General features: G+C 51.2%; 1 protein-coding gene across 12 annotated transcripts in view; it reads right to left on the bottom strand.

The window, feature by feature from the left end:
* The window catches only part of elna (elastin a), a 169,320-nt gene that overhangs the window by 97,395 nt on the left and 58,911 nt on the right, over positions 1 to 13,014 (bottom strand). For 11 of the 12 annotated variants that reach the window (XM_057350357.1, XM_057350344.1, XM_057350354.1 and 8 more), the window contains exons 5-10: positions 2,406 to 2,486; positions 2,254 to 2,316; positions 2,134 to 2,163; positions 1,550 to 1,585; positions 1,383 to 1,466; positions 1,260 to 1,307 (exon numbers count right to left, since the gene is read on the bottom strand). In XM_057350357.1, coding sequence (XP_057206340.1) covers positions 1,260 to 1,307; positions 1,383 to 1,466; positions 1,550 to 1,585; positions 2,134 to 2,163; positions 2,254 to 2,316; positions 2,406 to 2,486 — 342 coding nt within the window. The remainder of the gene's footprint in view (positions 1 to 1,259; positions 1,308 to 1,382; positions 1,467 to 1,549; positions 1,586 to 2,133; positions 2,164 to 2,253; positions 2,317 to 2,405; positions 2,487 to 13,014) is intronic. The other variant, XM_057350345.1, reaches the window with a different exon arrangement.

The following is a 13,014-nucleotide window of genomic DNA, read 5'->3' as shown; positions in this document are numbered from 1 at the left end:
CTGGCTCAGGGCGCCTCTCTGGCAGACATCTGCAGAGCTGCGGGTTGGGCTATGCCCAACAACTCCGTGAGGTTCTAATACCTACGCGCGGAACCGGTGTCAGCCCGCATCCTGGCAAGGTGTGGGACCGGCAGCCGGTAGGGCATACGCCTGCGGAAGCCCTTCCCCCTCCGGGGGGAGCAGTGGCGATCCCGCCTCACTTCTTTCCCCTCGGGTAAAGAACAGGCATTCCATCCATCACTAAGCACCCTTCCAGGGGACAGGCTGGGCAGAGCAGCCCTGCCCCTTTAGGCCGGGGAACAGTTGAGTTATCTCCCACATAGCTCTAACCGGACCTAGTGCTCCAGACGTGGTAACCCCCCCTCCGTGGGCTGTTCCGTCTGATGTATCCTCATGAATGGTTCCCACCTTGGCAACCCATGACCTCCCCAGGTGGACTCCCACCTTGCGGTTAACTCCTGCAGTCCGCACATTCCTCCCATGAGTTCTCCCCTGATGGTGAGACCATGTGGTGTCTCCACTAATTCCTCCCTACGGTAGGTAGTGGCCTCTGCAGCGTTTTTTTCCCCCAGGGGGGAATAATGCTTACCCAGTGGCCCGTACGGTGCCGGGCGGCTTCTCGCCATTTAGAGAATCAGGCCTCCGCCCGTGACGGCCGGCGTTAGGGGGCTTCCCAACTTTTTGTGGAAAGCTCTGGGTCCCCCTTCCTCTCCACTGGAAGGTCATAATTTCGCGTTAGCGTGTTCGTCTGACTCGCCCAGGCCAGTCAACGTCGCTCCGCAGAGATTGTGACGCGGCTCAGTGCTGTGGCGTTTTCCATAGGAACCCCATTCTGTCGGTTCGACACAACGTCGAGAGACCGACAGAAAGGGAACGTCTTGGTTACGGATGTAACCTCGGTTCCCTGATGGAGGGAACGAGACGTTGTGTCCCTCATGCCACAACACTGGCCGCCCACCCCAGCGGTCGGGGGAGGATGCTTTAGGCTCCTCAGACCAAAGGTGAATGAATGAGCACGCCGGCTTCCCTCTTATACCCGGACATCCGGGGAGGAGCCCGGCATGCAAATTTCATTCGCCAATTTTCATTGGCCTTTTCTAAATACTCAGAAGATGATAGGTTCTCAAGACAAACCCCATTCTGTCGGTTCGACACAACGTCTCGTTCCCTCCATCAGGGAACCGAGGTTACATCCAGACAGTGTGGAAAATGTGAAGAAAGTGTGCAGATTCTGCTGATCAGAGGATATACGAACACACCTTGTCCAGGAATAAGACCTCCCTGATATGGTCCAGGCACTCCCACACCTGCAGAAAACAAAGATGAAAGCATTGGTCTGTTGATCAATACACCAACACCAGTGTTTACACGCTGCCACTTACCCGGCACTGGGGCTTTTCCAGCCTTTGCTGGTTTTCCACCTGGTCCAACTACACCGTGCCCACCGGTCTGAGGAATGACTTGTCCTAACAAATCAAGAACTATTTAGATTGACTGGACCATCATGACTAGTCAATATAGAAATAAAAGCTGAATACATTCACCACACCTGGAAGACCAGCACCAGTTCCGCCTGTACCTGGTCCTAAAGAAACACACAGAGAATACATTCAGTTTCACTGCCAACACAGCAGGTGCAAAACCAGATTTCGGATTTCTTTTATTTTCACTTGATCCTTTGAAGCCTGCAAGCTAATGTTTTGGACTGTTCATTTATTTATTTAACCCTTTTCCATCTGATACCATGTCAAACACAGAGAAAAAGGCATTGCAAACTGCTTTCAGTTTGTGCCAAGTACACACTGACGTAATGTGTTGGCCTTGGTTATATGCACACCACCAGCACAACTTCCTGTAGGAGAAACGTTTGTTGATCTGGCTTACGATCTGCGGCTGCTTAATTCAAGTTCAAGCCAATTGGAAAAGCATGAAAAGAGTATTACCCCGGTGTACACTGACATTTGTATTGAGGTGTAAATAGAAGGCCCTGTATGCTTTAGTGAATGGTCCCTGTGAGAACGAGGTCATTATCATTCCATTTCTTTTCTTCTCCATATATGTCTCGCTAAAAGGCATTTCTCTGAATTTACAATGTGTACAGTAGACAAAATGGACTCAGCAAGATGTATACACTACCTCCTTTATGGGGCTTTCCAACAGCACCTGAAAAAAGACATTGAGACTTAGTTCCCTGGGAAGAAGTCACTCTTCTTAGACAATCAAACTTGGGTAAAAAAGTTATTAAAACACAACCTCCTGGTAGAATTCCTCCAGGTAAAACTCCCCCAGGCAAAACTCCACCTGGTAGCCCAATACCTGAAGCACATACACATAAAAAACTTAATAGCCACAAACAGTTCTTTCACTCCTCTAACATCTCTGATCAATACTCATTGGATAAGCACCTGATTTAGCTGCCTTCATGCCCCCAGTTCCTGGGTAGAATCTCCCAGCACCACCATAGGCACCATAAGCCCCATAGCCACCTACAAGAGGATATAACAATAACAAGGTCTGAAAAAGAGACAAATTATGACATGTATTCATTTGGCAGCTGTTTTATCCAAAGCAACTTACAGCTGAGGAAAACAACAACCTTATGAAGATGATATGCCTCCGAATTCTAAGGGCCCTATTTTGACGATCTAAGCGCATGTTCTAAAACACACGGTGCAGGTGCACTCAGGGTGTGTATGAATCCACTTTTGCTAGTTTAACGACGGGAAAACAGTCGGCGCTCCCAGGCGCATGGTCTAAACGGGTTGTCCCGATTCTCTTAATGAGTAATGGGTGTTTTTTGGGCGTAACATGCAGTAAACAAATCAGAGGCCATTTCTCAATATGCATCCTTGTCTGTACTTGTGTCCGAGGTGACTTGTGCGGACTTGATACGGGCCATAACCCAGTAATTCAGTTCGCTCCAACTGACGTTCCGTAATGCGGAACTGTAAATAATACATTTTCAAATACTATTGTTATTATGTCACGAAATGTAGTTTTTGAGGTGAGGATATAGTTATTTAGACTTCAAATCTGGTGTTGAATTATAAGGTTAGCCACTATTCAAAAATTTCTTCAGACGATTTCAGAGGTGGGAGATCCCGGGTAGTCATCACTTATGTACCTGCCGAGGCCAGTCCTACCTTGGCAAGTGCTCCTGAAACATACTGCTGCCAATAGCCTGGCTTTAGTGGTTCCATTTTTATTTATTAATTGATTATTTTACTTATTTCACTTTCCTTTTTTTCCATGTCTAATTTTTCCTTGTAATGTCCAACACTTTCCCACCACCGTTTTTCCCGCTTTTTTTTATTTGAATTGAAAACGAGAAGAGTCAGTTGTTTGACATTCAATTTTATTTCAAACGAAATTAATATAATCAGACTAGGCAAATATTGCCTGAACCACATATTAATGTTTAATAGTTTTAAAATACAAAAGAGTCAGCTGTATAATATCCTATTACACACGTTTTGCTAATTACATTTAATATGTACATTAAAAATAAAAAACGAAAAGATATACAATGACGCTGATTGAAGCATGAGGTGCTGAGCTGCACTATCAAGTACGCTGCTGTTCCATTTGTAAAATTACTGGACTTGCGTCTTCGTTCATTCTTCTGTTCATTCTTCTGAGTCGAACTTACCAAGTCCGATCTTGGAAGGACACAAGTCCGGACTCTGCGAACTTCCCAGCAAACACAGAACGTTCCCCTAACGTTAGTTTTTTGTTAGTAACGTTCGTTCTTTTCAGGTTTTATGTTTTGCAACCAAAAAATAACGTTCCCAGAAGTTGCAAACTGTTTTTTTTCTTTAAATAACCAGAAAATAATGTTCCCTGATGGTTTGCAACCAGAAAATAACCAGAAAGTAACGTTCCCTGATGGTTATTAATTGGTTATTTTTTAAACCAGAAAATAACCAGAAAATAACGTTCTCTGATGGTTATTTTTTGTATTTTTTTGCATCCAGAAAGTAACATTCCCTGATAGTTATTTTTTGGTATATTTTTGCAACCAGGAATTAACGTTCCCTGATGGTTCTTTTTTGGTTCTTTTTGCAACCAGAAAATAACCAGAAATTAACGTTCCCTGACGGTTCTTTTTTGATTATTTTTTAATGGGAAAAATAGTCAAAACTGGTAAACGTCAGTGACATGTGCAATACAGAAATTATAAGATCACATTAACAGATGTTATACTGACCAAATTAAATTAATAAATGTGCCCTTTAATGGCTGAAAATAATAAACTAGTTATGCTTAATGAAAATACAATCATACACAGTATATCCATGTGTATTTCTTTAGTGTGGTTGTCTGTTACTGTATGTGTGTGTGCTCGAGCACGTGCATTCTCCGCTCTGCCGCGCACTACCATCATTTAAAAATTAACGGTCATTTCGTTTTACCTCACCCACTAACACTTAAGTTTAGCAGTTTATTTACTTTAAATTTTTATTTAAAAACGTACAGATTTGAGAGTAAACTTATATTTTCGTGATTTTCGAATGACTTGACACATCTAAATCAACAGACCATGATGTAAGGACTGAAACTCAGGGCTTTTGATTGTTATTGTCATGGTTCTACCTCTTCTTGTCATGTCTTTCTTGGTCTTGTGGCAGAGCCTCGTGTTTTGTGTGGAGAGAAACATATTATTGTTGGTCACGAATATGCGTTCTCTCCAGTCTCGTCTTTGGTCCCGCCCCTCTCGTTTAGCTTTCCATCAGTATTTCATCCCTGACACCTGTCCCTTGTTAATTATCCTTTGTTAGTCTCCCTATATAATGCCCTTGTGTCTCTTGCCTTGCCTCGCCTTGCGAAGTCTGGATTACTGTAAGTTATATAAGTACAAAGTTTTGTTACCTTGTTCCTTTGTTTTTCCCCCACGTGGGAAGTATTTCATTTCTGTTTTGTTATTAAGTCCTGTCCTTGTTTCCCCCCCCATCGTGGGTCTTTTTTTTGTGTTTGTTTAAATAAATCTCGTTTTTGATTAACCCCTTAACTGCTGCCTGCACTTGGGTTCTTCCCCACAATTCACGACAGTTATATCTAAAGACGGAGCCGTGCTAATACTTCTGTGGTGAGACAAGAATATTGTTAGCCTGAAGATAATTAAATGTTTATTCTTCTGTCAATAAAAATCTGCTGTAAATATTGTGTGGAAGTCGTCTTGGTTACGGATGTAACCTCAGTTCCCTGATGGAGGGAACGAGACGTTGTGTCGAGCCGACAGATGGGGTTCGTCCCTGAGAACCAATCGCTTCCGACTTCTTAGAAAAGGCCATTGAAAATTGGTGAATGAAATTTGCATGCCGGACTCCGCCCCCGGATATCCGGGTATAAAAGGGAGACGGCGTGCCTCATTCATTCACCTTAGTTCTGAGGAGCCTGAGACCTCTCACGACTGCTGCAGTGGGCAGCACGTGTTGTGGCAAGAAGGACACAACGTCTCGTTCCCTCCATCAGGGAACTGAGGTTACATCCGTAACCAAGACGTTCCCTTTCTGTCGGTCTCTCGACGTTGTGTCGAGCCGACAGATGGGGTTCCTATGGAAAACGCCACAATACTGTGCCCTGTCACAATCTCTAGCGAAGCGACGGTGACTGGCCTGGGTGTGTCAGCCGTGAGCGCAACCGCGAAATTGTAACCTACCAGTGGGTAGGTAGGGGGTCCCAGAGCTTTACTTGAAAGGTGGGAAGGCCCCGGCCTTCGGCCTCACAGGCCGCGGCCTTGTTTCTCAAACAGCAAGAAGCCGCCTGGTACCGTAAGGCCACTGGGTAAGCGCTACTTCCTCAAGCGGGGGATGCGCTACAGAGACCACTTCCTACCGGAGGGAGGAGTTTAGTTGAGATTTCAACATGGTCTCACCGATGGGGGAGAACTCATGGGAAGAATGTGTGGACTGAAGGAGTTAACCGCGAGGTGGAGGTCCACCTAGGGAAGGTCATGGGTTACCAAGGTGGGAACCAATCATGAAGATACATTAGACGGAACCACCCTGCTGGGGGGTTACAACGTCCGGTAGCACTAGGTCCGGTTAGAGCTATGTTGTGGATAACTCAGTTGGTACCCGGCCAAAGGGGCAGGGCTGCTCTGCCCAGCCCGCCCGCAGGAGGTGATTGCTTAGTGATGAATGGAGTGCCTGTTCTTCACCCAGTGGGGGAATAAGGGAGGCTAGTTAGTACGCTGACCAAATTAGGAGAAAGGGGGAAGGTACTGTCATAGGCATACACCCTACGGGCCGCCAGTCTTGCCTGATGCCTGCAAGACTCGAGCCGATATCGGTTTTACGCGGAGGCTGTAGGACCTCGCGAAGGCGATGGGTGTAGCCCAACCCGCAGCTCTGCAGATGTCTGCCAGAGAGGCGCCTCGAGCCAGTGCCCACGAGGAGGCTGTACTCCGTGTGGAGAGAGCTCTCACCCAGTGGGCGTAGGCGATCTTATGACAGGCACACCATAGTGACGGCGTCCATGATCCAGTGCGCCAATCTTTGTTTGAGACAGCCCTTCCTGCTGATCTCCAAAACAGACAAAGAGCTGCTCAGAGCTCCTGTGGCTCTGCGTGCGGTCCAAGCAGAGGCGCAATGCGCGTACTGGACACAACACGGATGAGGTTGGGTCTTCCTCCCTGGTGGGGAGCGCCTGTAAGTTCACCACCTGGTGTAGGGGGAGTGGTGGGAACTTTGGGCACGTAGCCGGGCCGGGGTCTCAGGATAGCGTGAGAATCACCGGGCCCGAGTTCTAGCCAATCTGTGGACAGGGAGAATGCTTTTAGGTCCACTACCCTCTTGAGCGCCATCCGGAGAGCCGTCTTCATCGTGAGGTGAGAAAGAGCGGCATCTCTGAGGGGCTCCAGGACCGCATCAAGGTCGCAAGAGGGTACGGAGCGTGGGTGAGGCGGTAGCCTTCCCGCGCCCCTTAGGAGCCAAATGATCAAGTTGTGCTGTTCTAGAGGACTTACCAGCAACTGAGTCGTGATGAGCGGCAATAGCAGCTCCATACACGTTCAGTGTGGAAGGGGAGAGATTACTCTCGAGTCTCTGGAAGAAAAGCACATACCCGATCAAGCAACTCCGCGGTTCTTCTCTTTGAGAAGAGCACCAGGATGAGAAGAGGCACCACTTATAGGCGTATAGTCGCCTAGTGGCCAGGGCCCTAGCCTGAGTAGTGGTCTTAACCTCCGCAGGGGGTAGGCCACTCAGGATCTCCTCGTTCCATCCAGGGGCGAGACATGGAGGTTCCAGAGGTCTGGCCTGGGATGCCATAACGTGCCCTTTCCCTGGGAAAGCAGGTAATTCGTCAGGGGAATCGGCCAGGGGGAGCTGTCGTCAAGAGCATTAGCTCCAAGAACCAAGTCCGGTTGGGCCAGTATGGCGCAACTAGTACACTTGATGCTCCTCTTCCGTGACCTTGCACAGGGTCTGTGCAATGAGGCTCCCCGGGGGGAAGGCGTACTTCCGCTTGTCCCATGGCCAGCTGTGCGCTAGAGCATCCATGCCGAGGGGGGTCTCGGGCAGGGAGTACCTTAGCGGGCAATGGGTGTTGTCCAGGGAGGCGAAGGGGTCTATCTGAGCCTGCCCGAACTGTTCCCAATGAGCTGGACTGCGCGGGGGTGGAGTCGCCACTCTCCGCGAGGTGTCAACTGACGAGAGAGCGCATCGGCTGAGGGAAGAAAGGGTAATGGAACTAGTTGACGTGTATGCGCTGAAGGGGAGCGTTCCAGGTCGTACTAGGTTACTCATGCACTTCCGGGGGAACACGGCACTGGGGGCGAGTGCGGCTGGGAGCTGCTCTCAAACCCGATGTACCATGTATCCAGCCGTGAGCATCGGGAGAGGCAGTGCGGTGCACCGCAACCCAATGCCGGCGGCCCGGGAAAGCATGGCTGATATTTCGACGTCCGCCTCTTCCTGAGCTCGACCCCCCGAGGGAGGGAGCTTCAAGGAATCGTCGGAGTCTGATGCCAGTAAGTCACCCTCCGATGCTGCAACAGACATCTAATCATCACGTACCGTGTCCGATACGTGATTGAGGAACAAGACGGTGGGACCGTCTCATGGGGAACGGTCAGATGAGCAAGACGAGGTGCGAACGCTCCGCGAGCCAGTGGTTGACGGATTAGCGCTCACAGTAATCCTCATATCACCCTCGCTGCTCGCCGTAGCGGGCGGCAGGGCTGTAGTCCTGCCGTCACGGAACAGGAAGCAGATGAGGTGGTGTCTGAGTCCCGTGGGAACACAGCCACCCGTGACGCAACGTCTGAATCGTCAACAGCCCGCAGTGCGGGCAGGACGTATCCACAACATCTGCCCCAGTCTACTTGAAGCAGAAATCGTGTCCGTCCCCCTCCTCGATGAGTGTGTTGCACCCACGAGTACAGTGGGACATGCCACGCTGGAGAAATTAGCTCTTTTAGAGAAAAAACTCGAACACTTCTGGAACCGCAGAGACGCCCAGGGGAAGTCGCCGCAGGAAGGGACAGTCCTCTGCACCACGTCGTAGAGCCGGCAGTCTTGTAGTTGCTACTTGTAGCAAAGTCTGGTGATCATGAGCGAAGGCTCCGAAGAACAAAAGGTGAATGAATGAGGCACGGCGTCTCCCTTTTATACCCGAATATCCGGGGGCGGAGTCCGGCATGCAAATTTCATCTGCCAATTTTCATTGGCCTTTTCTAAGAAGTCGGAAGCGATTGGTTCTCAGGGATGAACCCCATCTGTCGGCTCGACACAACATCGAGAGACCGACAGAAAGGGAACATTGGTTCCCTTTCTGTCGGTCTCTCGACGTTGTGTCGAACTGACCGAATGGGGTTTGTCTTGAGAACCTATCATCTTCTGAGTATTTAGAAAAGCTCATTCATCATTCATTCATGCTCTATCATTCACCTTTTGTTCTTCAGAGCCTACGCATCTGATGAGCAGCTCCAGATCTTCGCTGATCTTCCAGATCTTCCCTTGTATTCCAGTTCTTCACTGGTATCCTGCTGGAATCTACGACGTGGTGCAGTGACTTTCCCCTGGGCGTCTCGGCAGTTCCAGAAGTGTCCGAGCAATATTTTCTAAAAGAGCAAATTTCTCCAGTGTGGCATGTCCCGCTGTTCTCTTGGGTGAGACGCGCTCATTGAGGAAGGGGATGGACACGATGTCTGTGTCACGTGTTTGGGTCTCCAGCACGCTGAGGATACATCGTGGATACTTCGTGGATACATCTTGCCCGCACTGCGGGAAGATGCCTATCCAGACGTTGCGGTCATGGGTGGCTATATTCTTTATGGGTAAAGCCACCACCTCGTCTGTTACCCGATCCGTGAGTGACTACGGCCCTGCCGCCCGTTTCGGTTAACACCGGGGGTGATATGGGGATCACCGTGAACGTTAGACCGCCAGCCACAGGCTCACGGACCGTTCACGCCCCGTCTCGCTTGTCTGACCATTCCTTAAGAGACGGTCCTAACCCGTCTTGTTCCTCCGCCACGTACTCGGGAGTGCGTGACGAAGATGAGATGTCGATCACAGCATCGGAGGGCGACCTCTTGGCATCCGACCTCGACGATTCCTCGGAGTTCCCTCCCCCGGGGGGACGAGCCCAGGAAGAAGCGGACGTTGAGATGTCAACCATGCTCTTCCGGGCCGCCGCGAGCATGATGTTGCGTCATGGCGAAGCACAATGTCGAGTATAAGCAACGGCCTTCAGCACTCTCAGACAGACAGTGCGTCGAGCCGGACAATCGCCAGGCAGGAAAAACAGCAGAGCCGATCTCCTCCCCGGGGGTCCTCCCCCGGCAAGGAATCCGTACTGCTAGCCATCGAACCACCCTCCGGGGGGGCGATGAAGCAGATCAAACCTCTAGTCCCCCTGTCACAGTTTCTGGGAGCCTGGTCTCAGCTTCCCAGACTGTCAGGTTGGCTGAGGAAGACGATCCGTCTCGGCTACGCGATTCAGTTCGCGAAACGTCCGCCCAAGTTCCGGGGCGTCCTTTTTACCTCAGTCAGAGGCGGAGATGCCCCCTGCTTCGGGCGGAGGTCGCCTCCCTTCTGGTGAAGGGAGCGATCGAGCCCGTCCCACCGGCCGAGATGTTCAGCGGGTTCTACAGCCCGTACTTCATTGTCCCCAAGAAAGGCGGAGGGTTGCGCCCTATCTTGGATCTGCTTGTTCTGAACAGGCACCTACACAAGCTGCCTTTCAGGATGGTTACGCAGAAGCGCATCCTCGCGTCCGTCAGGCGTCAGGACTGGTTCATGGCAATCGACCTGAAGGACGCGTACTTCATGTCTCGATCCTCCCTCGACATCGGCCGTTCCGACGGTTCGTGTTCGAGGGACGGGCATATCAGTACAGGGTCCTCCCTTCGGTCTGTCCCTGTCTCCACGAGTCTTTACGAAGGTCGTGGAAGCCGCCCTCCTTCCCCTCAGGGAAGCAGGTGTGCGGGTACTAAACTATCTCGATGACTGGCTCAGTTTGGCGCACTCTCGAGATCTGTTGTGTACACACAGTGACCTGGTGCTCCGGCACCTAGATCGGTGGGGCTACAGGTCAACTGAGAAGAGCAAGCTCTCCCCGGTGCAGAGCATCCTCTTTCTCGGTAGGGATCTTGACTCTGTCCTCATGAGCGGCCCCGCTCACCCCCCGCGGGGGGGCGCGAGACCCGCGACGAGGAAGCCCGCACCCACGTGGCCTCCCAGAGGCAGTGCGACTGACTACAGAGCGCGCCCGATCAGTGTTGAACTGCCTGTAGCTTTCCGACAGTCAGCGGTCCCCCTGAAACAATTTCAGAGGCTCCAGGGATACATGGCACCCTCAGCGGGGGTGGTCCCTCGGGTCGATGCACATACGACCGCTCCAACACTGGCTACAGAGTCAAGTTCCTTGGAGAGCGTGGCACACCGGCAGCAGGCGTATGGTCACACGCTTTTCTGCCGACACACCCTAACCCCCTGGTCTCCATGACCTCCTTGGGGTTGGGGTGCCGTGTGCAACGGGCAAGCAGTGTCGGGGTGGTCGACGGGCCCCCGCCTGCATTGGCATTTCAACTGCCTAGAGTTGTTGGTTGTGCTACTTGCATTGAGGAGGCTACTACCTCTCATGCAGGGCAAGCACGTGCTGGTCTGGTCGGACAGCACAGCTGCTCTGGCGTATATCATTGGATTCACTCACGGCAGCTAACATGCCTCACCCGGCGCCTCCTCCTCTGGAGTCAGCAGGTGATCAGTTCCCTGCAAGCCACACACATCCCAGGCGTCCTGAACCAGACAGCTGATGCGCTCTCTCGTCAGTCGACGCCTCGCGGAGAGTGGCGACTCCATCCCGCGCATCCGGCTATTTTGAGAGAGGTTCGGCCAGGCACAGGTGGTCCTGTTGCCTCCCCGGACTCCACCCATTGTCCGCTTTGGTACTCCCTGTCCGAGGTAACCCTTGGCATGGATGCCCTTGCGCACAGCTGGCCGCGGGACAAGCGGAAGTACGCTTCCCCCCAGTGAGCCTCATTGCACAGGGCCTGTGCAAGGCCAGGGAAGAGGAGCATCAAGTGGTACTAGTTACGCCCCCTTTGGCCTAACCAGGACTTGGTTCTCGGAGCTAAGGCTCTGACAACAACTCCCCCCTGGCCGCTCCCCCTGGCGAACTGCTTCCCCAGGGGAAGGGGCACGTTACGGCATCCCAGGCAGAACCTGGTCTCCATGTCTGGACGGGACGAGGAGATCATGAGTGACCCGCCCCCGGTCTGGTTGGGACGTCACTCAGGCTAGGGCTTCGGCCACTGGGCAGCTATACGCCCATAGGTGGCGCCTCTTCTCGTCTTGGTGCTCTTCTCGGCGAGAAGAACCGCGGAGTTGCTCGGTCGGGTACGAGCTGTCCCGTCCTCAAGAGAGACTGTGGAATAACCTCTCCCCCTCCACACTGGGAATGTATGTAGCCGCTACGGCCGCTCATCATGACCCAAGTGCTGGGTAGCCTCTGGGACAGCACGACCTGGTCATTAGGTTCCTAAGGGGCGCGAGAGGGTGACCACCTTACCCGTGCTCCGTACCCTCTTGCGACCTAGGTGGCGAGCCTCAAGAGGCCCCGCCCCCTTCGAGCCTCTCGGGGTTGCCGCTCTTTCTCAGTCTTGATAAAGACAGCTTTCTGCATGTCGCTCACCTCCAAGAGGGAAGGGGAGCTTGTAGATTGTAGGGCAGGGGTCACTAACTAGCGGACTCCGGTCCGAATGCGGACCGTGAAATGCGTCCGTCCGGACCTCAAAGCCTTTTGACATAATAAATAAATGAACGCCTAACATTATTTTCTAATGCAATCAAATTTATAGCAGGCACATCAAGGTCCGCTCAGTAGCAGTTTGGGTCCTACGGCGCCACGGACAGTTAACATATGCGTACTGTCGCTACGTTCTTCAGACGTCGATGAGTGAAGAGATCCGAGACAGACTCGCTGCACAGCACGCAGATAGATGTAACTCAGTGACTGAAAAACAATGTCCTTTTCAAAAGTTAGAAAAGTTGACGCTGAAAACCATGTTTTCCGAGATGAATGGGTCGAGAGATTTGCATTTATTCTTCCTGCATCGAGATGCACGAGACCGGTTTGTCTCATTTGCTCGGAGTCTGTTGCGGTTGTCAAAATTGGAAACCTTAAATGGCATTATGAAATTAGAGACACTTTGAAGAAACCCGCAGCAGTCCGAGGTAAGGACACGTAAAATATATGAGCTCAAAGCCCAGTAGGAGCGATCTAATCGGGTCCTCCCTCACTCACTTACCGCCCAACAACCAGATATATGAATGTTCACTAAGAATTCAGCGGATTTTAGGAAAACATAAAAAGCCCTTTACTGATGTGAAAAGAGTGTATGGAGGCTTCTGTGAAACACTTTTAGAAGGAAAATAAAGACATGAACTAAAATAAAATATGACACAAACCCCCCTTCAGCTGCAACGGCCACCAGAAGAGCTGAAACGTTATCAGAGGATGATCAGTCACAACTTGATGCTGCTATTTGTTCATCTCAGTTCAGCA

The sequence above is a fragment of the Triplophysa rosa genome, linkage group LG14 (assembly GCF_024868665.1).
Source record: "Triplophysa rosa linkage group LG14, Trosa_1v2, whole genome shotgun sequence".
NCBI lineage: Eukaryota > Metazoa > Chordata > Actinopteri > Cypriniformes > Nemacheilidae > Triplophysa > Triplophysa rosa.
The sequence above is the reverse complement of the archived record's forward strand: the minus strand, read 5'-3'. Positions and strand labels throughout refer to the sequence as shown.